This window comes from Bubalus kerabau, chromosome 23, assembly GCF_029407905.1.
Source record: "Bubalus kerabau isolate K-KA32 ecotype Philippines breed swamp buffalo chromosome 23, PCC_UOA_SB_1v2, whole genome shotgun sequence".
Classification (NCBI taxonomy): domain Eukaryota; kingdom Metazoa; phylum Chordata; class Mammalia; order Artiodactyla; family Bovidae; genus Bubalus; species Bubalus kerabau.
The window spans coordinates 27,388,998-27,413,928 of record NC_073646.1 but is presented as its reverse complement, the minus strand read 5'-3'; the positions used below and the strand labels follow the sequence as shown (position 1 = coordinate 27,413,928).

The window sequence follows — 24,931 nt, the reverse complement described above, 5'->3', positions numbered from 1 at the left end:
CTTTGCTCAATTCATACCACGATTCGTAGCTATTTGAGGGGGAAAATGAAGCCAAAAGGATACACTTAACGCAAAGCTACCCCTGGAAACCCAGCCCAGTACGCCGCAGCGCTCACTAGTGGCCCAGACGGCCACTGTCGCGAAAGCCTAGGGCGGCGGAGTTTGCACGGGAGCGCCGGCCCGACGTCAACGGCTATGTAGCCGACGTGCGCGCATGCGCTCTCCTCCAGGGGAAACTTTATTGAACGACCCGGAGGCCAGCCCTAGAGGGCGGGATAGTGGTAGGCAAATACAGGAGCTTCCGGCGACGAGTAGCCGTGATTGGTGAAACCCAATGGAGAGGGCGGGGCAGCGGGAAATTCGAATAGAGAGGCGGGCCCAGGGAGGGGGTGGGATGGACGCGGGGCTCCCGGCGCGGAGGCGACGCGAGATGGCGGCGGCGATCTCGGGTAAGTTAGCCCGACTCGAGCAGGGCGGCTGCTGTAGCCTGGAGTCTTACGGGGCGATGGGTCGGAGTCCAGTGTGGGCTCGGTGAGTTGTTCCGGAGACCGCGGTATGGCGCGGGGGCGGGGAGGAGAAAGCTGGGAGTGTGGGTGGGAGTCGCAGTTCTGCTTCCTGCTCTCGCTGTCCGTCTGTAGACCCGGGTTGAGACCTAGTTCCGGCGCATTTTTGACCCCAGCTCACTTTTCCCTGTGAACTTCAGTTTTCAGTGACCCATCTCGGAAGATTACAGGAGTAAGCGAGCGAAAAGTAGCTAACTTTATTCTCTAACCATAGGGACAAAAGGGATCTAGATACACGTTTGGTTGGGGAAAGAGTTCCTGTATGACGTGTTGTTTGGGTGCAGGGAGATCCCTGAGAGAGGTAAGAGGTTCAGACGGGCTGCAGCAGGGTGTGAGTTGACAGCATAAGATGTGCTGTTATCACAGAAAAGGGAAGTAGGGACTGTTTCTTTTTCTTGTAGCCCTGCAAGTCAGAACTGTTGGAAAGGTTACTAGGACATTCAGAATCTTGCTCTTCTGTCTTCGTGTACACTGAATTCTGTTCAGTGATTATAATGGGCACCATAGAATTTATCTGAGACCTTACTGTTTGTCGGGCCCTGTTTGGAAACAAAGCTATTTAATAGGATGTCAAGCACATGTTGAGCCCTTGCTAGGGGTGAGGCACAGTTGTAAGTACTTTATGGTGATAAATCATTTAATCTCTACGTGCTGGTATGAGGTAGTTTACTATTGTTCCTGTTTTACAGATGAAGAAACCAAAGAACCATAGATAGGTTAAAAAGCTTGCTCAAAGTTAACACAACCAAATAGTGGAGTCTGAATTCGTACTCAGCAAATCTGATTCTAGAGTCTCTGCTCTTAACCATTTTGCCCAAGCACATGATATTCCTGCCGTCTGAGCACAACCTCCCCTCAGCCTTCCAAGATCCACTGTGTCTGGTACATTGTAGATATCACAAAAATGCTTGAATGAATATTGTCCCTTCTTTAGAGGAGCTTTAGTCTGTATCAGTAGATAGTCATAAAAATCTATAACATTGTGAAAAGCAATGAGAGGTATGTATAAACTACTATAGGGAACACAGAATCTGAAGTAAACTCTTAGGTATTCTAGGAAGACTTCATTAAGGAAGTGATATTTGAGGTGGGTTTCAAAGATTGGATAGAAGTTTGCTAGGCTTTGTTGGATCGAAAAGACCACCAATTGATCTATTTCTTATTTATGTTGTAAAGAGAGGCCAAAGATGCTCTCTTTGGCTCAATTTCCTCATCAATAAAAGAAGAGTTAAGTTGAATGAAGCTTGGGAATCATGGGAGAGGGGGAAATTAGAAATTGGAAGTGCTAACTTCGCCCAACCTCAAAGTGACTTTTAAAAAAAATATATTATTTTTTTCAAAGTGGCTTTTATGGTGAAATAGACTCTTCTACCTTTGGCAGTTGTGTGAGTGTGCCTCCTTCTAACTTCCCCTGGACTCTGAGCTTTGGAGGAAGAATGGCAGTGGCCACAGTTTATGGTATTCATTTGACAGATCTTAATTTGTTCAGCAAATACCCCCAAGAGCCTACTCTGTGCTGGATGTTGGGAATATAAAGGCAAGCCAAGTAAGACTTGTTTTCACTGAATTCACAGTTAGATGAAAAAGACAGACAAATGTACAGCTACAGTAGAGTGTGATGGAGAAGCTAGGGAGGGAGTAGAGGGAAAATGATTGGAAGGGAATGAGACTGGAGGCAAGGAGACCAGTTGGGAGGCTGTTGAAATGAAGACAACCTTGGCAAAGACTGCACAGTAGGAAAGAAGAGGACTTATTTTAAAAAGGTAGAATTAACATATTAATGAAGAACTGGTGTGAGAAATGAGAGAGAAGATGGAGTTAAGAAAGCCTGTCCGATCTTTGGGGTTGGTTCCATTTATTTACGATAGAGAGCGTAGAGGGAAGATGGGGTTGCAGAGGGATGGGGAAGGATTCAGTTTAAGACAGTGGAGTTTGAAATACCATGTAAGAGGAGGTGTCAGGGCAGCAGAGAGCACTCTGGTGTGGAGGTGTCAATTAGGAGTCATTAGCCTTGAGATGGTAATTGAAGTCAGGAGCACAGGTGACCATGCCTGTGAAATTAGTCAGTCAGTAATGGTGTTCTCACCTGGGGGCAATTGTGTTCTCCATGGGGACACTTGTGATATCGAGACACTTTTAGTTGTTGCAGTGGTCATGGTGGTGGGGTATGTGCTAAACTTCCTACAATGCATAGGGGAGCCCCATCCCCAAAGAATTATCCAGCCCACAATATCAATAGTGCAGGTAGTGAGCAACACTGATCTAGAAAGAGGATAGAAGGAGTTCAGGGAAAACATCTAAGACTGGAAGAAACTGAGGAGTGACTAGACAGCTGGTGGGTGGCAGGAAAACTAAGGGAAAAGTGTATTTTCCAAAGGAAAGTGGATCTGGGGTGTTGAATACTGCAGGGAAGTCAAACAGGATGGGGACTGAACTGGGTTGTGGGCTCTAGCAGTAAAGAGGTCACTGGTGACCCTACTGAATGGTGAGGGCAGGAGTGAGTTGTTGCCTTGAAGGGAGTAGCAAGAGAAATGTGTAATTACAACAATAGCTGACATCTGCTGAGTGCTTATGCTGGCAATGTGTTAAAACATTGTATGTACGTTATTTCTCTGGCTCCTCACAATCTTATGAGGTTGATACTGTTATTTTTATAAAAAGAAACTGCGGTTTGAAGAGGTTAAGAAAGAAGCCTTCCCAAGGTCACACAGCTAGTAGAGGAACTTGTCTCCGACTCTGAGGCCCATGGGGATGTAGAGTCTAAGAAGGCCCAGGAATCACATAATGCACTTTAGAGTTAGACCTTCATCTGAAGCTCTGTCACTAGCTAGCTATTGACTATGGGCAAGCTAGCTTACCTCTCTATGCTGCCATTTCCTCATTTGGAAAATGGATGAATATATAACAAGATGCTTACTGGGTTTTTATCAAGTACCACTGCTGTTGTGCTTCCCGGGTGGCGCAGGGGTAAAGAATCCACCTGCCAATTGGCAGGAGACAAGAGACACGGGTTTGATCCCTGGGTCGGGAAGATCCGCTGGACTAAGAAATGGCAACCCACTCAGTATTCTTGCCTGGAAAATTCCATGGACAGAGGAGCCTAGCAGGCTACATACAGTCCATGGGGTCATAAAGAATCCAACATAACTGAGCATATACACACCAATGCTATTGCTGTTCTAAGCACTTTATGTGAATGACGTTATTTACTGCCATAAGAACCCAACAAGTATTTTTATTTATCCCCATTTTGACAGGTTGTGGAAATTGAGGCATAGGGATGGAAAATCATTTCCCCAGGTTATTTAGTTGTTAAGTGGCAGAGCTAGGATTTGAACCTAGGCCATCTTAACTAGAAGTGTTACCAACCTACTTACTATGTACTAGTTACTCTGTTGACATTTTACATGTTACTTCTTTTAATCCTCATTGAGATCTTCCAAGGCCCTCTTCGTCCTATTTTATAGACAAGAAAACTGGGGCTCATGGGTGTTAAGTCACTTGCCCAAGGTCACAAGCTGGTAAGTGTTAGAGCTGGAATTGAAATCCAGCTCTGTCTAGCCAGAGTCTAGACTCTTTATACATCACCACAGACTTCCCCTTCCCCTTGTACTGCTTACTGAGCTTCTTTGAGTGCTTCTGTATCTACCATCCCTGTTCTCCTGCTCTCACTGAAAAAAACCTGGGAAAGACAGGCCAGGGGAGGTTCCTGCACACAGTTTTGAGAAGTCATTGACCTCCTTGCAGTCTTAGTTTTCTCATCTGCATGTTTCTACTTCCTTCTGACTTTCAGGACTGCCAGGAGGGTCAAATGAAAACTCGATGCCCAAGTGCTTCATAAACTTTAAAGTGAGAAATGGGGTTGCTAGCTTCATTTGTCAGATGAAGGGACGGAGGCCCAGTGTTTGGAACAGGCCGTCTGTTGTGGGTATACCTTACTTACATAAAAGATTCTTCCTGGGGTAGCCTGTCCTGCTGCTTCTATGTTGGCCACAGATACCAGCCTGCTACCTTAATATGAGGTCCGTGGGTCCCAGCAACCAGCTGCCACCACCAGCAAAAATGGAGAGTCAGAGCTACCAAGAACTCTCCCAATTGGTATGTGACAGTGAGGCAATACGACATCCTCATTAAAAGCAGATTTTTGGAGGTGAAATCTAGGTTTGAATTCTGTTGTTAGCTATCAGCTATAGTATAGTATCTAAAATACAGAAATACCTACCTCATAGATTTTTTCAGCTCACAGAAAGGCCCTTTTTTTTTTTTTTTCCAGTTTTATCTTGTGTTTTTTGATGATAAAAATAACTCACCCCCCCCCCCCAACTGCCAGATGACTTAGATTTAATTATGAGAAGCAAACTAAACAGAAAACTTACTGCAGAGAAGCATTGCATGTTAGTGCCTTTGCAAGCTGAGGAACTGGAGGCTGCCTCTTAATTTTATCCTTTCCAAAGTTGTCCACAGTTTCGTGTCTTTTTTTTGTTTGTTTGTTTTTAATTTTTTGACCACACCGCTTGGCATGCAGGATCTTAGTTCCCTGACCCGGGATTGAACTCACAGCTTCTGTAATGGAAGCACTTAACCACTGGACCACCAGGGAAGTCCTCTTATTTTTTACTGCAAACGTTACAGCATTACAGAACTGGGTAACATAGAAAATAAACCCACATGACCCTCCACGGAGAGAAAACCATACTTAACAGTTTGTGCAGGGGGACATATGTGTGTATGTATGAACTTATATTATTAAGAAACTCCAGGCAAGAATAGAGGCACAGAAAGGTCAGGGAGTTCAGTGGCTGGTTTTTAGATGGGGCAAATGTCCACTTCCTTAATCCTAGAAGAATCCCGTGAGGTCCTGGTCTGCCACACCTTGACAATTCAATGTCCCACTGCAGCATAAGCACTACCTAGAAGTTGCTAGAAATGCAGAATCTTTAGATTCTCTAGGTTATTTGTATACACATTACAATTTACACCCACTTATACCTACTTACTGAGGATAGGAACGAGGCCAAACTTGAAGACACACCCAGCATGGCCAGGGTGGAAAGAGCTTCCCCTGAAATGAGCCGTGGTCCCCTGACCCTCCCAGGGGGATCTCTGGGACACAGTCTTCAGGCTTCCTTCCCTGCCTCTGTTGTCAAGGTTCTGGGTGGGCGGGGGGAGTCTCTTAGTCTACTAAGATGTTGGGGTTTTGCTCAGCCTTTAGGCCCTGTTTATTCCTCTGAATAGCAAAGACGACACAATGTAGGTTATGGTTCAAGATACAGTTATAGCCACAGGGCTCCAGGCCTAAGACACCGAGGTGCTTGGAGAGCGGCTGCACCTCTGTGAGCGTCTTCACAGGTAAATAGGACTGACAGAAGCTTGCTTTCAGGGACACCATGGAAGTTAAAGTGTGCCTAGCACTTAGTCGGACACGACTGAAGCGACTTAGCAGCAGCAGCAGCACTTAGCCAGTGCTTCATAAATGTGAATGTTTGCTAAGTACACGATCTGGTTTATGGTTCCAGCCATAGATAATCTCTCCTTCAGCCCCCCACTGCACCCTGCCTGAGACCGTGTATTTGATTCATCTTTCTCTTCCATCCTGCCCTTCTGTGCTTGACTCACCTACAGGACACACACAGTCCTGCCTTAGCGGTTCTGCACCAGGGCTGTGTTTTCACCCCTCCATACTTTTTGCACATGCTTGGCAGTGACCCTACTCATTCTTCAGGGGTCAGCTCAATTAACTCCACCTCCAAGACTCCTACCCTTGTGTATTCGTGTGTGCTCAGTTGTGTCCCACTCTTTGCAACCTTATGAACTGTAGCCCGCCAGGCTCCTCTGTCCATCGGATTTCCCAGGCAAGAATACTGGAGTGGGTTGCCATGCCCTTCTCCAGGGGATCTTCCCAACCTAGGGTTCCAAGCTGTGTCTCTTATATCTCCCACATTGGCAGGTGGGTTCTTTACGACTAGTGCCACCTGGGAAGCCCACTCCTACTCCTATCTCTCACCAAAGCTGCCACCATACTTCACACCTAAAAATGATTTTCTTCTAGGAGCTGGTCGCTGTCGGCTAAGCAAGGTGGGCGCTGGCCGGCGCCCACCTCCAGCTCGAGTGAGGGTAGCTGTGAGACTGCGGCCCTTTGTGGATGGGACAGCTGGAGAAAACGACACCCCCTGTGTGCGGGGCCTGGACAGCTGTTCTCTGGAGATTGCCAACTGGAGGAACCACCAGGAGACTCTCAAATACCAGTAAGGTTCAGGCCACACTCCCTCCCGATCTCTCTCCTAGGCCTGCTCACACTATCACTTACCCAGAAGCGATTTCTCAGACCTCCTCCTGAGGATCCTTCTTCCTTCCTTCGTGCAGCTTTGTTTGCCACACCTTCGTTGCAGGTAATGTTCATGGGTGCCCACTGCAATAGGGCCTCTCTAGGAGAGTGTAGGGAGGGCTAGAGGCTGAGTCAGACACACGTTGCTGTTCACAGTCTTAGAGGGGAAGCAGGCACAAAGTGGGGAAGGAGCAGCGAAGGCGAGCTGGGGAGTCCAGCTCAGCCCTTTGGGGAGGGGCGGGAAGGACTGGGGAAACATGGACCAGCTAGCCAACCCAGGCTGCGGCTGCGTGGTGTCAGATAAGACCGCCCACGTTTGGGGGATAGAGCTCACAGCTATTTTAAAATTCCTTGGGAGATTTAAAGTTCAGGCTCCTCGGCCTGTCATTCTAGGCTAGAGGGTGGGAAACTAAGATCTGCAGGTGAAATCTGTCAGCAGACTGTGTAAATAAGGCTTTATTGGAATATAGTCATGCTCACTTATTTACGTACTATCTGCGGCTGCTTTCCGCCTGACCACAGTGACAGGTGAGCAGTTGTGAAAGGAACCACGTAGTCCACAGAGCCCCAAATATCTGCTCTCGGGCTTCTTATGGAAAAAGTTTGCCAACCTTGTTCTAGGCCCTTGACAACTTGGCTTCAGTTTCTTTCCAGCCTCATTTCCCCCAGCACATGCTACACTCCACTTATATCAGTGCTAATCCCTGCCTCAACCAAAGCTTCTCCATCAGAGGACAGTGACTAAGCCTCAGGTGTGTCAAGTCTCATCTAGTCTTTACTTCATGGTGGTGTACAGATGCCACTTTCTATAAACTCTGTGATGTGAAAAAGGACTGGGAAGCCTGGCCCTTTTATACCACGTCTTGTGTGCTATTTTTGATACTTAGAGTATCTTTCTCTTCTCTGGCAAAAATCCTCCTTCCCCAGGCAGAATGTTACTCCTTCTAGTGCATTCTCATCTTTGTTTCCTGAGTCGCAGCAAAGTGTGGGTATCTATGCCACCAGACTGCAGAACTCCTAAGAGCAGGAATACCAAATTTATCTCTGTGTTTCTACACCAATACAGAGACTTGGACAGAATGGGTGTTCAGTGGGCACTTTCTTAGATCTTTGTGCAAGAAGAAGAATAGAGACCCTTAAACATGAGACCAGTTTTATCCTTTAGACCTGGGTGAGAATGGAACCCGCCACCGAGTCCCGCCTTTCTTCCTGCCCACAGGTTTGATGCTTTCTACGGGGAGAGGAGCTCTCAGCAGGACATCTATGCAGGATCGGTGCAGCCCATCCTGAGGCACTTGCTGGAAGGGCAGAATGCCAGTGTGCTCGCCTACGGGCCCACAGGGGCAGGTGAGGAGGCCAGATACAGAGCAGCCCTGGGCCAGAAGGGACTCGGGAACGGGGAAGAAAATCTCACAGCTCTCTCCATTCTTTCCCCAGGGAAGACGCATACGATGCTGGGCAGCCCAGAACAGCCTGGGGTGATTCCTCGGGCTCTCATGGACCTCCTGCAGCTCACGAGGGAGGAGGGTGCTGAGGGCCGGCCATGGGCCCTCTCTGTCACTATGTCCTACTTAGAGATCTACCAGGAAAAGGTGAGCCCCCGGCCCCATTTTTAAATATTCATTTGGCTGCTCAGGGTCTTAGTTGCGGCACATGTGGGATCTTTAGTTGCCATGTGGGATCTAGTTCCCTGACCAGGGATCGAACCCAGGCCCCCTGCGCTGGGAGTGTGGAATCTTAGCCACTGGACCACCAGGAAGTCCTCAAGGGCCCTTTCTGACTGGTGAGGGAAGAACCAAAGAGTAAAAATCAGACCCGGTTCTGGAACATGAAGCTTTGATCTAGCAAGGACACCTGGAAAGACAGAGGTTGGGGTAGCAGATGGCACAACTCTGAGAATACAGCAAAGAAAATGAGAACCACAGGCAGGAAGTAGGCAGCCTGTAAGTGGAAAATTGGCCCTACCCCTCACTGTTAACATAGGTATTAGACCTCTTGGAACCTTCATCGGGAGACCTGGTGATCCGAGAAGACTGCCGAGGAAACATCCTGATTCCGGGCCTCACGCAGAAGCCCATCACTAGCTTTGCTGATTTTGAGCGGCACTTCCTGCCAGCCAGCCGAAATCGGACAGTGGGAGCCACCCGGCTCAACCAACGCTCTTCCCGCAGTCATGCTGTGCTCCTGGTTAAGGTGAGACCCCTCCTCCACCCCCGACAGGGGTTAGGACCTGCAGAGCCCCCGGAATTTGAACTAAATGGGGGCCCTTGCTCTTGCCCCCAGGTGGATCAGCGAGAACGCGTGGCCCCATCTCGCCAGCGGGAAGGGAAACTCTACTTGATTGACTTGGCAGGCTCAGAGGACAACCGGCGCACAGGCAACAAGGGCCTGAGGCTGAAGGAGAGTGGAGCCATCAACACCTCCCTGTTTGTATTAGGCAAGGTGGTGGACGCCTTGAACCAGGGCCTCCCTCGGGTGCCCTACCGGGACAGCAAGCTCACTCGCCTGTTGCAGGTCAGGCCTCCCATCTTGGGTAAAAGGGGCTGGAGAAGGGGGTTCTCAGGCCTGCTGGGGTATCAGGGAACAGCGGTCAGGGAGGGGGAAGGTGAGGCTACTGACCTACCCACCCTGCCCTGTCGCCGTCTCTCAGGACTCTTTGGGTGGCTCAGCTCACAGCATCCTCATTGCCAACATTGCCCCTGAGAGACGCTTCTATCTGGACACAGTCTCTGCACTCAACTTTGCAGCCAGGTCCAAGGAGGTGATCAACCGGCCTTTTACCAATGAGAGCCTGCAGCTTCCTGGTGAGGACTGGGGTGGGCTGGAGTGGACAGGCCAAGGCTGGATACCTGGGGAGTTTGCTGAATCCACCAAGGATCAGCACAGAAATCGACACCCCCTCTTTACCCACCCTGCCATCTTCCCCTAGTCTTGGCACCTGTTAAACTGTCTCAGAAAGAACTGCTAGGCCCATCAGAGGCAAAGAGAGCCCGAGGCCCTGAGGAAGAGGAAACTGGGAGTCCCGAACTCCCAATAGCTCCAGCCTCTGCCTCCCAGAAACTCAGGTGAGCAGAGAGGGAGGGGTCTTGGGCATATTCCCTTTCCTGTTGTGTCCTGGTTGGGTGCAGAGTGGCTATGGGTTTAGTCTGTTGGATCCTTGAGTTGTGAACTTGTTCTTCCACTGGATTCAGCCAAAATCCTACTCTACTGAATTCATTGCAACCTCCAGCCTTGATGCTGCTATCAGGGGTCATAAGGAGGCTCCTTGAGCTCCTAGCCGCCACCCCCATCCCCCTTTTCTATTTTCCAACTCCTTTAGGCAGTCAGCAAAAATCTCACATTTTGGCACCAATGTTTCAAGGATGAGCACTTTCGCTTCTGATTCAAGAAGTAATGAGGATCGGGTCTTTCAGGTCCCAAGGATAAAACATAGCAAAGGAGATAAAAAGAAAGATGTCTCATTGAGACGCAGTCTGTGTGTCCAGGATCCAGCCTTTCTGTAACTTTCCATGGGGTCAGCTGCTGTCCTAACTTTGCTCTGCTTCTACCCTCAATCCAAACAAGGCCTCTCTAAAACCTCCCTTCCTGTTCTGATAGCCCCACCTCATGGCCCAGTATGCACTCATGTTCAAGTCACCCCTGTTCAGTGGTCTTGGCTTTCTGTGTCTGGCCACCTAGCCTTCCAAGGAACCACTTGCATCTTGATCTTTGTCCTTTTTCTACCCCTAGCTCCAATAAAGCTTCTCAACTCTCTTAAGTCCTAAGACAACTGAACAGAGGTGACCTGAGGAGGCCAAGGATTAATGCACATTCTGCCCCAGGGGACAGTTGTATCAGGTTGGCCAAAAGATTCATTCAGGCTTTTTCATAGCATCTTACAGAAAAGCCCCAACTTTTTGACCAACTCAATATTTTAGAAAGGATGGCAAAAAGCGCTTGGGTACTTGTGTTCACTCGGAACCCCATCTCTCGATCTTGTCCTTCTTAAACTGTTGTCAGCAGTCCCCTCTCCTATGTGTACAGACTCAAGAGAAACATATACACATGCGCATCTGTAAAACACGTGAACAAGCAAGGTCTCTGCCAGATAGGGACACATCAGACCTAAACAGACCCTGACCTCAGCGGGCTCACATTTCAGTAGAGGAAGCAAGACAGGAACGTCATATATGACGAAAGGTCGACAGTACAGAGCACAATAGGGAAGGAGGATCCTTTTGTTCTGCTACAGCCAGGAAAGAAGAAATGACTTCTATATTCACCTGTACTTTCTAATCCTGCTCTCTGAGGCCCTTGTATCTAAAGAACAGGGCAGTTTCTATCCTTGAGAAGCTAGTTCATAGTGTAGGAAAGAAGATACACAGCCAAGCTGGCATCACCAGAAAGGTAGCATCAAACTGACTTTGAATGACAATTGAGATCGGATGTGAGGGGGAAATTCCAGACAGAAGGAACAAATGTTACCATGTTCGGATTAAGTCAGGTCTCCATTTGAATAGGCTTTTCCTACTGCCCGCAGGAGAAAGGCTTGGCATTTGAGGTCTTCAGGGGTTTTCAGAGCCCCGCTTAAGATGACCTCCTCTGTGAATCTTGCACCAACTGCTCCTCCAAACAGGCACACGGATGGCCCTTGCTATCACCTTATGTTCTCTAACTGTTCGACAGTGAGTGCCTCAGGGCAGGGGGATGTCTTAGATCCCATGAATACCTGCCATTCAGTGGCCATGAAATGCTTCTTCTCATTTGATCTCCTGGCCTCCTTGAGAGGTTTACCTGGGCAAGTAGTGATTGATCCCCATTCGCCTGAAGAAGACACTGCACCCAGGGTGTCTGGATAACTTGTACAGGGTTGCCAGCAAGTTAACAGTAGGGTTCTGGAACCACAGAAACACCAAGTTAAGGCAGGATGAGGGGAATCCTGCTGCTGGAGAGGATGATGAGAGAAGAGGTAAGTGGGGAGTAACCTCTTTGTGTGCTCAGCCCTCTACAGAAGCTAAGCAGCATGGATCCGGCAATGCTGGAGCGCCTTCTAAGCTTGGACCGTCTGCTGGGCTCCCAGGGGAGCCAGGGGACCCCTCTGCTGAGCACCCCAAAGCGAGAGCGGATGGTGCTCATGAAGACGGTGGAAGAGAAGGATTTGGAAATTGAGGTAAGTGTTGGAGGTTGGGGCTGGGATTCCTGCTGACCTTGAGAAGCAGTCAGGATCTTCAGATAGGGAAGGACTGGAAAGGCTGGACCAGCATCCAGTTTTCACCCAACACTGGAATCCCTCAGTTCTCTAGCTTCTGCTTGAATGTCCTTAATGTGGCTGAACTTTGAAAAATAATTGAGATCCTATGTGAGGGGGCAAGAGAAAAAAATTCAGGTACAAGTGTAGGACATTGCCATTTGCTAAAACCCGGGTCAGATTAAGTCAGGACTCTCCACTTGAATAGCCTTTCCCTTCAGTATTTCACAAAGAAGCTCCTTCCACCTCTGGGCAGCCCTGATCCTTCAGTTCAGTCGCTCAGTCGTGTCCAACTCTTTGCAACTCCATGAATCGCAGCACGCCAGGCCTCCCTGTCCATCACCAACTCCCGGAGTTCACCCACTCTTCTGCATCGAGTCGGTGATGCCATCCAGCCATCTCATCCTTTGTCGTTCCCTTCTCCTCCTGTCCCCAATCCCTCCCAGCATCAGGGTCTTTTCCAGTGAGTCAACTCTTCGCATGAGGTGGCTATATTGGAATTTCAGCCTCAGCATCAGTCCTTCCAATGAACACCCAGGACTGGTCTCCTTTAGGATGGACTGGTTGGATCTCCTTGCAGTCCAAGGGACTCTCAAGAGTCTTCTCCAACACCACAGTTCAAAAGCATTAATTCTTCAGCGCTCAGCTTTCTTCACAGTCCAACTCTCACATCCATACATGACCACTGGAAAAACCATAGCCTTGAATAGACGCACCCTTGTTCACCAAGTAATATCTCTGCTTTTTAATATGCTATCTAGGTTGATCATAACTTTCCTTCCAAGGAGTAAGAGTCTTTAATTTCATGACTGCAATCACCATCTGCAGTGATTTGGGAGCCCCCAAAAATAAAGTCTGACACTGTTTGCACTGTTTCCCCATCTATTTCCCTGATCATTAGAAAGCCCTTAATACCCTGGGCTCCAATTGTCTCCTGATAGTTTCTCTTGTTGCTGCTCACTCTGCTCTTCTAAGGCCTCAGAGCCCTGCACACTCACTTTCCTAATCCACTTCCTTAAAGTTGGTTCTGGATCATATCTCTCCCTGATCCTTTCTAACAGAGGCTTAAGATGAAGCAAAAAGAACTAGAAGCCAAAGTGTTGGCCCAGGAGGCTGCTGATCCCAAGGAGAAAGAGAACTACTCTACCACAATGCTCCGACCCCTTGCTCGCCGTACAGTCACAGTGGCTAAGCCCCTCAAAAAGGCAGTGGTGATGCCTCTACAACTGAGTAAGTTTGGCTGTAGGGGCCAGAAGGGCCCAGATAACCGAGACCTTGGAAGGAAGGTTAAGGTATTTGGAGCAGCTGTCCTTACGTCACTCATGTCCTCCCACCATGATGGAAAGGGGGAAAGCGGATATGAAATAAGAGCTGGGTGTACTGCTCTCATTGAGTACAGTGGGGTAGACTGACCAGTACATGACTGATTATCATGCAAGACCAACTGAGATTACCTTCATGTACAAGTATGAGAAAGATCCTGTGGAAACAAAAGAGAAGGTTAACTTGGGGTGGAGGGGAACTGAGGAATCAGTAATGGAAGACCAAATGGCTACCGGGGGGCTGAAAAGTGGCCTCTGCTCTGACTCCAGCTCATGATTCTTACTTTCAGTTCAGGAGCAGGCAGCATCCCCAAATGCCGAGATCCATATCCTGAAGAAGAAAGGCCGGAAGAGAAAGGTGAGAGCAGCTGCAGGCTTAGGCTACACCTAGAGCCCAGGAGAGGCAGAGACCTCTAGTGGGAAGAGGACTGGCCACAGAGTTACATGGCCTCTCCAAACACTTATCAGCTATTTACAACCCCTCCATGTTGCTCATCCTCAGAATGCCTTATAGCGCATTTAGGATGAAATGTGGTAATATGACTGTACCTAGCAGGATGGCTGTCCATCACCTGTTATTTTTCTTTCTTCCCATGGCTCGCACTCTATCAGCTACTTACTGGGCACAGTGTGTAGCCTGGGTCCTGCCCTCTACAAACTACAGAGCCCACTTAGGCAGACAACTAAACAGTCAAGAAATAACACTGAAAGACCCACCTCAATTTTTATACTGATGACATCAGTTGAGAGTCATTTGTTGAGTACTTTGTCTTATGTGGCTTCCTGAAGATGAAAGAACTTACTCTTTCCTTTTCAGAAATGAGGGACCAGATTTAAGAGCTTACTGTGTGTTTTACATTCATTAATTCATTTGATCATCACAACAACTCTATTCTACTCTTTCAGAGATCAGATAAATTGGGAATCACGCCAGAGTGACAAGAGGGAAGGGTGTCGGAACAGACACTGGACAGGAGGGAAATAGAGGCGGGGAGGGCGGGCAGGTAGTTGCTGTTAAGACTCCTATCCTTGGCAGAGGAGTCCAGAGCGGTTCACTGCCGCGGGCCGAACAGCAAACTCTGCTGTTTCTGTCACTCACCTCCTGCCTCATAGCTGGAGTCCCTGGATGCATCACAGCCAGAGAAGGCTGAGGACGGCTGGGAGCTGCAGATCAGCCCAGAGCTACTGGCCCATGGTCGCCAAAAAATACTAGATCTGCTGAACGAAGGCTCAGCCCGTGATCTTCGCAGCCTGCAGCGCATTGGCCAAAAGAAGGCTCAGCTCATCGTGGGCTGGAGGGAGCTCCACGGCCCCTTCAGCCAGGTAATGGCCCAGGGAGGACAGCCCTGGAATGGAGTTGGGTGGGGGAAACCTGGCCTAGACCCTTCCCCATCGCTGTTGTCCTCCCAGGTTGAGGACCTGGAACGCGTGGAGGGCATATCAGGGAAACAGATGGAGTCGTTCCTGAAGGTGAGCTCGCGGCTCGGGCCCCCTTGTTCCCCTGGTTTGTGCCCTGCCCGGCTCTAAACCTGCTCTCCCCTTGCTTTCTGTGTTGCAGGCAAACATCCTGGGTCTTGCCGCGGGCCAGGGCTGTGGCCCCTCCTGACTGCCGGCTCCCCTCCTTTGTATCCCCCGGTTTTTTTTTTTTAAGTCCTTGTGTAACTGCTTGTCTTGTAAATACAGTTTTCACTCCATTGCTTCAGCCTGATTCTTGGGACTACCGGGGCGGGGCCGGGGTATAATTGCCCTTGGGATGGGCCACAAGCTCAGCCGGTAAACTTCTTTGGGCGCCATCTTTGGGAAAACACGAAGCAGCGCAGGATTGTAAATAAACCGCTGGAGTGGGAGGGGGACGCGACGGTGGCCGAGAAGAAACAAAAAGCTCCCGCGAAAGTCCTAGGACGACGACCGTTAACCGGGCGCGCGCTTAGAGCTTAGCCCCGCCCCATCCGTAACCCGGCGCGCGCTCCCCTATTCTCCCGCTCGACAGCGGCAGCGAGTTTGTGCGCGTGCGCGCGAATAACGGCCGCTGGCGGAGGGAAGCGGGGGGTGGAATCTTTGAGGGGGGGGAGAGAGAAGCCGCCCCGTCTCCCGCGCGCCCACCACCTGCGCCATCGTCAGCCAATCAGCGGCCGTCTCAGGGGTCTCGCGCTTGGGGCGACTCCGGCTGCTGGGTGGCTCCTCTGTCCCTCCTCCCGCCAGAGTCCCTCTTGTACCTCCCCCCTCCCGCGGGCCTAGCGCGCGCTCGCGCTCGCGCCCGCTCCAGCCTCTTGTGTGTCCTCGCGCCCCCCGCCCGCCCTCCCTCCCCGCGCGCAGTGTGCTCCGCTCCCCCCACCCTCCTCCTCCTTCCCCCCTCCCGCCCGCCCCGCGCGCCTCCTCCCCGGGTTCCCCCCTCCCCCACGGCCGCCTCCTCCTCCTCCCGCCCCAGGGTGAGCGCGAGCCACCTCCCTCCCTCCCTCCGCCATGGATCCCGGCAACTGGAGCAGCTTCATCTTCCAGGTAACAACCCCCTCCCCCGCCCCACCCCCCCTTCCCACACCCCCTCCCGCCCGCCCTCCCTCCCGTCCCACCCCCCCTCCGCGCGCCCGGTGCGCGCGCAGCTGTCCCCCTCCCTCCCTCGCGCCCTCCCCCGCCCTCCCCGAGGCGCCGGCTGGGCGCGCGCGCGGCGGGGGCCGAGGCTGCTCCCTCGCTCCCCCCACCCCGCCCCGCCAGGCTCCAACCGCCGCCGCCGCCGCCGCCCGGGCCCCCGCCCCCGGCCCCCGGCCCCGCGGGGCCTCCCGCCCCCACCCAGGGGGCGTCGCCGCCGCCGTCGCCGCCGCGCTCCGCGGCCCGCCAGGCGCCCTCCTTCCCTCCCTCCCGCCGGCCGGGGTGCGCGGGCGGCGGGGCGGCCCGCGGGCCATGCGTTCGGCGCGGCCCAGCCCGGCCGGCCGGGGGCGGCGCCCCGAGCCCGGGCCCCGTGCGGCCCGCGCCCCCGGCCCCCGCTGAGCCCCGGGGGCCCCGCCGTGGCCGAGGCCATGTTCCCCGTGTTCCCTTGCACGCTGCTGGCCCCCCCCTTCCCCGTGCTGGGCCTGGACTCCCGGGGGGTGGGCGGCCTCATGAACTCCTTCCCGCCACCTCAGGGTCACGCCCAGAACCCCCTGCAGGTCGGGGCTGAGCTCCAGTCCCGCTTCTTTGCCTCCCAGGGCTGCGCCCAGAGTCCATTCCAGGTGAGTAGGGGCCGGCCGTGGCGGGCCGGGCCGGGCCGGGAGGGCGCCGACCCGCGGCCGCGGCCCACACGGCGCCTTGTCTTCGCAGGCCGCGCCGGCGCCCCCACCCACGCCCCAGGCCCCGGCGGCCGAACCCCTCCAGGTGGACTTGCTCCCGGTCCTCGCCGCCGCCCAGGAGTCCGCCGCGGCCGCGGCTGCCGCCGCCGCTGCCGCTGCCGCCGCCGCCGTTGCTGCTGCGCCCCCGGCCCCGGCTGCCGCCTCCACTGTGGACACAGCGGCTCTGAAGCAGCCCCCGGCGCCTCCTCCGCCGCCCCCGCCGGTGTCGGCGCCCGCCGCCGAGGCCGCGCCCCCTGTCTCTGCCGCCACCATCGCCGCAGCCGCGGCCACCGCCGTCGTTGCCCCAACCTCGACGGTCGCCGTGGCCCCGGTCGCATCTGCCTTGGAGAAGAAGACAAAGAGCAAGGGGCCCTACATCTGCGCTCTGTGCGCCAAGGAGTTCAAGAACGGCTACAATCTCCGAAGGCACGAGGCCATCCACACCGGAGCCAAAGCCGGCCGGGTCCCCTCGGGTGCTATGAAGATGCCCACCATGGTGCCCCTAAGCCTCTTGAGCGTGCCCCAACTGAGCGGAGCTGGCGGGGGAGGGGGAGAGGCGGGCGCCGGCGGCGGAGCTGCCGCAGTGGCCGCCGGTGGCGTGGTGACCACGACCGCCTCGGGAAAGCGCATCCGGAAGAACCACGCCTGCGAGATGTGCGGCAAGGCCTTCCGCGACGTGTACCACCTGAACCGACACAAGCTGTCGCACTCGGACGAGAAGCCCTACCAGTGCCCGGTGTGCCAGCAGCGCTTCAAGCGCAAGGACCGCATGAGCTACCACGTGCGCTCACATGACGGCGCTGTGCACAAGCCCTACAACTGCTCCCACTGTGGCAAGAGCTTCTCCCGGTGTGCACGGCCTCGGCCGCCCCCTGGGCGGGTGGGGAGGGCGGGAAGGCCGGCGTTGGAGGTGGCCTGGCCTCGGCTGGCGGGGAGGGAGGGAGCTTTCTGAGGATGGGGCCGGGGAGCCACTCCCAGGGAGGAGGGAGGCAAGCCTCTCCCGGTTACCAGGGAGCAGGGGGTGGTCCTTAGCAAAAGGAGGTGGGTCCTTCGGTTGTAGGAGTGCTTCGAGTGGGAGGAGGCCGAGGCCGCCTAGAGCGAGAGGAGGGATTTCCTGCCTGACCGGGACTCTGAATCCCTGGGCTTGGGAGAAAATGCAGGGACCCTTGCAAATGCTTGATGGGCCGAGTTAGGCAGACTCGAGGACCCATCCACACCCCAGGGCCCTAACCCCAAACCCAACGTGTCCCCAGGCCGGATCACCTCAACAGTCACGTCAGACAAGTGCACTCAACAGAACGGCCCTTCAAATGTGAGGTAGGAAGCCCGCCTCCTCCTGTCCTGATTTTCACGATTTTGATCCTCATTGTAGTTGTCTGAGTTCAGCCTCTCAGAGCCCCTTTTTCTCTCTCTTCTTTTTGCTTTTTCACTCCATTTTCTCATCCCTTCTTCAAGGCCTCATCATCTCACTCCCATTTCCTACAGATCAAAGACCCCCGAGGCTCTGATTCCTTTAACCTCTTGCCCCCCTCGCCCCACTCCCCGAAGCTTTAACTCTCCTGACACCCCCCACGCCCCTCCCCCCTCCCCAGAAATGTGAGGCAGCTTTTGCTACGAAGGATCGTCTGCGGGCCCACACAGTACGACACGAGGAGAAGGTGCCATGTCATGTGTGTGGCAAGATGTTGAGCTCGGCTTATATTTCGGACCACATGAAGGTGCACAGCCAGGGCCCTCACCATGTCTGTGAGCTCTGCAACAAAGGTACATGCTGAGAGATGCCGGGAGGGCCAGGGACAGAGGGTGGGGACAAAACCAGAGGCCCTTCCACAGTTGTGGGTTAAAGGTGCTGTAGCCAAGAGCTCGTGGCATCTAGAGCCCTTTAGAAAGCACACGAAGGAACGTTGGGACGACTGAACATCACTAAGTTCTAAGATGTCATTGCTGGAGATGATCTACCAGAAAGAGTCAACTCCTGGATGCGTGTGGGGAGATGGGAGGGGGCACGACTGCTTTGAGGAGGGAGTGGTCAAGAGAGCCAGTTCCCACGGGTTGGCAGGCAAGGTTTCAGCTGTGCAGCCACAAGTTCTTGTCTTCAGCTCCTGGGGCAAGTGGAGTACGTTGGCAGAGATTTACAAAGTACTCGCCCTGTCTCAGTAGCAGAGGGAGCTGCTTTTAAACAAATTCACTCCACTGAGTAACTGGGCTGAGACTGTATGGGGCACTGGAGGGAGGGGACACAGCCGTCTCTGCTGAGGGTCAACTCTTCAAGTGGCTAGGAATCAGTGTCCTGTCACCCCGGGAGAGATCCCCCAGCCACAGAGAATGGACTCTGGGGACACCAAGGCCCAGAAGCCAACACCATTCAACCAGTTCCCACACTCGGGGGGCTGTTCCCCGCCCCCAGCCCCAGCAGAGTAGTTGGCCCCAGGCTACCAAGGATGTGGTGGGAGGAGGACAGGGCCATCTGAGGAGGGCGTCCCCAGCCTAGGAGAACAACCCCGTCTCTGGGGTCTCCACCTGGCTGACCCCCACCCCCCATCCACCCCCCTAATAGGCTTCACCACGGCAGCATACCTGCGCATCCACGCGGTGAAGGACCATGGGCTCCAGGCCCCGCGGGCTGACCGCATCCTGTGCAAGCTGTGCAGCGTGCACTGCAAGACCCCTGCCCAGCTGGCCGGCCACATGCAGACCCATCTGGGGGGGGCCGCCCCCCCTGTCCCGGGAGATGCCCCCCAGCCACAGCCCACCTGCTGAGGGGGACCCCCGCACCCACCAGGCAAGGCGTGGGGCATGGCTGGGGGGGGTGGGATGGGGTGCGTGGGACGAGGGGGCTCACAGGACCCAATAGGGGATCTTAGGAAGGCCAGGGATGCCCAGCTATCCCCAAGTTAGGGAGACTTCTGGGACCAGGGAGGGCCTTTCAGCAGAATGAGGTAAGGATGCAGGCCGAAATCTTAACAGGGAGTGAGCAACGGCTGTGTCCCAGGGGAGGGCATCTGGGGCAAGGGGCAAGGCTCTTGCCATTCAGATCGCGCTGTGATTTCCTGGTGGTTCTCACCTTGCAGGTACAGGTGAGGTCTGTCCAATGGCAGGTGAGGTTTGCCCAATGGCGGCGGCGGCGGCAGCGGCAGCAGCAGCAGCAGCAGCAGCAGTGGCAGCCCCACCCACAGGCGTGGGCTCCCTCTCTGGGGCCGAGGGGGTGCCTGTGAGCTCTCAGCCACTTCCCTCCCAGCCCTGGTGAGCTCCAAGTTGGTGGGGGGGAGAGGGGAGAATGGAGGAAACTCCCTCGGTACCATCTCCTCTTCCCCTCTCTTTTCCCACCAACTCCTCACTACTTCCCCCACCAACCAAGGAGCCTCCAGAAGGAAAGGAGGAAGAAATGTTTTCTTAGGGGAATTCGCTAGGTTTTAACGATTTGTTTCTCCTGCTCCTCTCTCCTCCCTATGAGACCTGACCCCACACACACCTGTTCCCTTGGTTGTGTTGAAGTCCCCTGGACAGTGGGCAGGGGGGAGCAGAGGACAGGAGTGGCCACTGCCCTCACCCCCTCTCCTCTCTGTGACCCCCTGCCCTGCCCTTCCAGGGATTGTGAGCCTTCTCCCTTGATGGTCCTTCTTGCTCTCCTCCTTCCGGTGCCCCCGCCCCTACTGTCTGCTGCCCCTCCCTGGGGAGTTGGTGCTTTTTTTTTTTTTTTTTCCAGGGGGAGGGAGGAGAGGAAGGAGGGAAATCAAAGATTCTGTCCCAGAGATGGGGAAAGGTGAGATTTGAGAAGGGGCAGAAAGCAAAGGTTGTACCTTCATCAGGTGGGGTTGTTTGGGGTCAGGCCCTGAACATCATCCTGCTTAAGAATCTGTCAGGGGAAAACAAAGTCAAGGGGAGCAAAAGAAGGAGCCACTAGGGCCAGAGGCAGGACAAGAGATGGAATCCTAGGGGCCAGGGTAAATGGAGGTATCCAGGGACTAGAGGTGCTTCCTGGGGGTGGGGGGAATGCAGCCACAGTGTCTCCCCCTTCCCTCTTCCACCCCAGCTCCAGCCCTGGCCTTTTCTTTTCATCCCTCTCCCCCACGACAGAAGCTGTGGCCCTGGCCATGTCATCGTGTTCCGGTGTCCCCTGCATGTTCCCCACCCTTCACCCCCTCCTTTTGCGCGGACCCCATTACAATAAATTTTAAATAAAAACCTGTCTCAGACTCAATGAATTGCTCTCACCGAGCCCCCTGTTCCCACCCCCAAGGGAATTCTTAGGCCTGCAGTTGGTCAGTTGCAGCCTTGCTCAGCCCTGTGCAGCTCTGGGGCTCCAGCTCCTCCTTCCCCAGAGGCAGCACCAGCCGAGGCAGTCCAGATTCAGGGTGGGGCCGAGGCTCTTAGGCTGCGGGGGAGCAAGTTCGAGGACTCCGGAGTCTCTGGGGAATACTCAATCCACCCAGGCCCAGAATAGCCCCTGGAGGCTTGAAGAGGCCTGGGTCAGAAACCCAAACAGTTGCTGGACATAAATGCTGCTTTTCCCCTTCGGTCCAGACCCACTGCCTGCTGCTCACACCCCAGCCCAATACCTGCACTCTCAAGGCCCTGAGAGGTGATGGATGATATAGCTGTGGAAAGACTGGGCAACTCAGCCCTAGGACTGGGAACAAAGACGTGGAGAATAAAAACTGCACTTCTTCCCACTCGTCCTCTTCATTCTTGGTGTGGTCCACCCTGCTCTTACCCAGCCTCCTGTTCCAGACTGCTCTTGCACCCTCCATCCTGCCCCTTGGAATTCCCTTCCCAGTCACTGCTCTGACCCTTCCAGGGACCCTTTTCTTGAGCCTTCCATTACCCATTTCTGCTGCTGCTGCTTCCTTGGCGGTAGAGGGACTTGCGGTTCTGCAGGCTCCCTTCTGGAAACTCCACCCTGATCATCCTCTGCAGCCTCTCCCAAGTTTGGCCTCATCTCCCTTCCCTTCCTGCTGGCAGGGGTGCCTCCACCTGGTTCTGCCTGTCTCACTGGTCCAGCCTCCTCGGAGGCCCCTCTCCGCTTCCCCTGACCTCCTGCCTCTGCCAGGACCCCCGGTGACCGTTGGCGGGAGGGGCCCGGGGCCTGGGAAGGGGACACCCCCAGGAGGCGCGCGAGGAAGGGCTAGGGAGCCGCGCGAGTGGTCCCCCGGCCGGTTGCCCAGGTAACGCGGGGCCTGGCACGCGTGGCTCCCTCCGGCTGGCCGGGAGGGGCGGGAGCCGTGCAAGGGGCGGGGGCGGTGCACGGCAGCGAAGCGTAGGGGAGGGGACCTGAGAGGAGGGGATGAGCCGAGGGGAGGGGAGACCCGCCGCCTCCCTTCCTCGCTCGCTGACTTGCTCCCTCCCGGGCTGCGGCGGCTGCAACCGCGGCGGTGGCGGCGGCGGCGGCGGCGGCAGCAGCAGCAGCCGGAGCAGTCTGGAGGCCGGCGTCGAGGTGAGACGGGAATGGACTGACTGAAGCTGCGGGTAGGAGTGGACGGACAGACAGCGGACGCCGGGAAGGCTGTACCGGAATGCGGGCGCCTTATGGACTGACGGGTGGTGCTGGGCGCGCCACGCCAATGGGAGGAGACGGCGCCGGTCCCCCCGGGGCGAGGGAATCCCTGGGAGAGGGGCTGGGAAGGGGCTCAGCGGAGATGCCCAGGTTCCCGAGGGAGGGGCGCGGGCGTCTACGCCGCAAAAGCGCAGCACGAAAACCGCACCGGCTGGGCGCCCAGGCAGGAAGGGAGGATGCAGAGAGAGTGGGATGTGAGTTTCGGGGTCCTCTGCCCAGTCTGCCTATCGGAACCTCTGAGTCTGAACAGCTTGTTGATTTTGGGGTGCTGTGGTATCTGCTAGGATGAGTTTGGATCTTGTTGGGTGGACCCAGGAAGAGACCGTGGGGAAACCTTGTTTACAAAAGGGTTCATCTTCCCAGGGCTCTCCAACCAGAAGCCTGAGCAGAGCACTCCTCCCCAGAGATGTCCCACCCCAAAGCAAAGGAAACCCCAACTTTTCTTCCTTTTCCCCAGAGGCCGCCCAAGGCTGGCCCTGAGACAGGAGCATCGCTCTCTTGGGCTGCAGCGCTGAAAGCTACCTCTTCCCTCCTCACACCAAGCCTGTCTCCTCCTCTTGCAGGATTTGCTGCTGTCTTCAGCGCCGTTCCATCCTTCCCTCAGAGGCCCTCTCCCCTCTCCTGTCTCAAGATGGCAGCTAGCAGCTCTGAGGTCTCTGAGATTAAGGGGGTAGAGGAGGGTCCCCAGACCCAGGGAGAAGGGCCTGGCCATTCTGAAGGCCGAACTGGCTCTCCCCGGGTCCCAGCTGGGGTCTCAGATGAGCCAGAGACCCTGCAGCCAGCCCCAGACGTCATGGGGGCCCCTGTGGACTCAGAACCCAAGGTTGGGCTGGCTCCAGAAACCACAGAGACCCCAACGGGGGTCCCTGAAGCAGCTGAGGCCAGAAACCTCAGCTCAAGCCCAGGAGGGGAAGCAAAGGCCAACTCCAGCACTGAAGAAACATGCCAAGAGCTAGCATCCAAACCCGAAGTGAGGAAAGAGGCCACTGCAGACCCGGAATCCAACCTGGAATCCGCAGCCCCGCTTGAGCCAGCCTCAGAGCCTGCCCCCCAGCCAGAACCCCAGCCAGCTTCCCAGTCCACTTCCACACCAGCCCTTCAGCCAGAGCCCCCTACCCAGGAGGAGCCCACCTCTGAGATCCTGAGCGAGAGCATGGGAGAAAAGCAGGAGAATGGGGCAGTGGTTCCACTGCAGGCTGGTGATGGCAATGGGGAAGAGGGTCTAGCCCCCCAGCCTCACTCACCACCCTCCACAAAGACCCCCCCAGCCAATGGGGCCCCACCCCGTGTGCTGCAGCAGCTGGTGGAGGAGGATCGACTAGGAAAGGCTCACAGTGGGCATTCAGGATCTCCCCGAGGAAGCCTGAGCCGCCACCCTAGCTCCCAGCTCGCAGGATCTGGGGTAGAGGGGGGTGAAGGCACCCAGAAACCTCGAGACTACATCATCCTCGCCATCCTGTCCTGCTTCTGCCCCATGTGGCCTGTCAACATCGTGGCCTTCGCTTATGCCGTCATGGTGAGCCCCAGGGGACCCTGCCTGGCCCAGGCCTGCAGTGGTTCCCAGTTTCCTGCCCTGTGCTGGGACACAGCCCCAGGAGTAACCCCGCCTCCCCTCCCCTCTCTGCATGAATCTCACTTCCCAATTACTGGGCCTTTGCTCACCTCTCCCTGGGACTTCACCTTCTGAGCCCTACCCCATCAGGTGGGAGGGAAGTCGAGACATTTCACACAGTCTTACTGACCTGTGCCTTCTCCTGCTGCCTCTCAACCCCCTTCCTCCCTTAACCACTGTCCACCGGCTGGCCTGTCTCCTCTGGATGACTCTTACACCCAATCTCTGCCTGGCTGGCATTTCCTGACCTGGGCTGGTGCCCCCACCCCTCACTCTAACCCCAGTCCCGAAACAGCTTGCAACAGGGGGACGTGGATGGGGCCCAGCGTCTGGGTCGTGTGGCCAAGCTCTTAAGCATCGTGGCACTGGTAGGGGGGATCCTCATCATTATCGCCTCCTGCGTCATCAACTTAGGCGGTGAGTGGGGGTCTGGGACAGGCTGGGAGGAATGGAAGGGTTGGCAAGGGCGGCTTTACTAACCCCTGCCCCTGCTCTCTCCTGTCTGTCCTCCCTACTTCTTTGTCTCTCCTTGTCTCCCCCACCCCCCTGCCCCACCGTCTCTGTCTGTCCCTCCCTCTCCTCTCCCACAGTGTATAAGTGAGGGGCTCTGCCCTGCATTCCAAGACTTTTTCTCCTGTTGGGAGCTGCCTTGGGCCCATCCTCCCCTGGGGGGAGCCCAATCCATGGCCCAGGCCCGCACCCATAGGGACCAAGGGAGCCTGAGCGGCCTTGTTTACAGCTTCTTTCCTGCTCCTGCATCCTGCCAGGCTCCTCTGCCAACCGTAGGCCTCCCTTCTCCCTGCACTGTTAACAACCTCCCTGCGCTTCTGCCTGCACCCCCTCCAGCCTCTCGGCTTCCCTATCCTTGCACTTCCTGCACTTTTGGAATCCTCCCTAAACATCTCCCCATCTCTCTGTGCTCTCAGCCTCCCTGCATCTCTCCCCACCTTCCTGCACTACAACCCCCCCAAATTTCCTGCACCTCGATCCTGGTCTCCCTTTCCCAACATTCATTGTCTCAGCTTC

General features: G+C 54.9%; 3 protein-coding genes and 1 long non-coding RNA gene across 8 annotated transcripts; 3 read left to right on the top strand and 1 right to left on the bottom strand.

Moving 5' to 3' along the window:
* Positions 1–294: 294 nt before the first annotated feature.
* On the top strand, positions 295–15,131 carry KIF22 (kinesin family member 22). The gene is made up of 14 exons (XM_055561915.1): positions 295–449; positions 6,613–6,808; positions 8,108–8,235; positions 8,326–8,480; positions 8,872–9,081; positions 9,172–9,402; positions 9,539–9,692; positions 9,818–9,953; positions 11,869–12,037; positions 13,177–13,345; positions 13,728–13,795; positions 14,551–14,760; positions 14,848–14,907; positions 14,996–15,131. The coding sequence occupies exons 1-14, from the start codon at positions 335–337 to the stop codon at positions 15,041–15,043; spliced, it is 2,049 nt and encodes a 682-aa protein (XP_055417890.1). The 5' UTR covers positions 295–334; the 3' UTR covers positions 15,044–15,131.
* A 745-nt stretch (positions 15,132–15,876) lies between these two features.
* On the top strand, positions 15,877–20,927 carry MAZ (MYC associated zinc finger protein). Of its 4 annotated transcripts, none has more exons than XM_055562102.1 (6): positions 15,877–15,936; positions 16,557–16,643; positions 16,732–17,588; positions 17,993–18,056; positions 18,332–18,509; positions 19,838–20,927. In XM_055562102.1, exons 1-6 carry the CDS (start codon positions 15,901–15,903, stop codon positions 19,984–19,986), a joined length of 1,371 nt encoding a protein of 456 aa, XP_055418077.1. In that variant the 5' UTR covers positions 15,877–15,900; the 3' UTR covers positions 19,987–20,927. The 4 variants fall into 4 exon arrangements, with proteins under 4 accessions (XP_055418077.1, XP_055418076.1, XP_055418074.1 ...); XM_055562101.1 differs by lacking the exon at positions 19,838–20,927 and adding an exon at positions 19,297–19,499 and having other exon boundaries at positions 18,332–18,503; XM_055562099.1 differs by lacking the exons at positions 15,877–15,936; positions 19,838–20,927 and adding an exon at positions 19,297–19,499 and having other exon boundaries at positions 16,214–16,643; positions 18,332–18,503.
* LOC129637818 (uncharacterized) lies at positions 18,411–19,905 on the bottom strand. 2 transcript variants are annotated; one of them, XR_008707586.1, is made up of 2 exons: positions 19,804–19,905; positions 18,411–18,841 (listed from the first exon to the last, which is right to left on the bottom strand). It is a non-coding gene; the product is annotated as an uncharacterized LOC129637818 (long non-coding RNA). The 2 variants fall into 2 exon arrangements; XR_008707587.1 differs by lacking the exon at positions 19,804–19,905 and adding an exon at positions 19,317–19,445.
* A 1,163-nt stretch (positions 20,928–22,090) lies between the features above and the next one.
* On the top strand, positions 22,091–24,861 carry PRRT2 (proline rich transmembrane protein 2). Its single transcript, XM_055561272.1, is given in 4 exon segments — positions 22,091–22,173; positions 22,857–23,809; positions 24,190–24,343; positions 24,346–24,861. Coding segments are annotated over 3 exon segments (1,200 nt in total). The 5' UTR covers positions 22,091–22,173; positions 22,857–22,924; the 3' UTR covers positions 24,507–24,861.
* Positions 24,862–24,931: the final 70 nt, after the last annotated feature.

Excerpts from the sequence above, each read along its gene's own strand:
- MAZ (XM_055562099.1), top strand. The coding sequence starts at position 16,452 with ATGTTCCCCGTGTTCCCTTGCACGCTGCTGGCCCCCCCCTTCCCCGTG. Across the intron at positions 17,589-17,992 it reads TGTGGCAAGAGCTTCTCCCG|GCCGGATCACCTCAACAGTC; the intron begins GTGTGCACGGCC and ends ACGTGTCCCCAG. Across the intron at positions 18,504-19,296 it reads CTGTGAGCTCTGCAACAAAG|GCTTCACCACGGCAGCATAC; the intron begins GTACATGCTGAG and ends CCCCCCTAATAG.
- KIF22 (XM_055561915.1), top strand. The coding sequence starts at position 335 with ATGGAGAGGGCGGGGCAGCGGGAAATTCGAATAGAGAGGCGGGCCCAG. Across the intron at positions 9,954-11,868 it reads TCTGCCTCCCAGAAACTCAG|CCCTCTACAGAAGCTAAGCA; the intron begins GTGAGCAGAGAG and ends TTGTGTGCTCAG. Across the intron at positions 13,346-13,727 it reads GGTGATGCCTCTACAACTGA|TTCAGGAGCAGGCAGCATCC; the intron begins GTAAGTTTGGCT and ends TCTTACTTTCAG.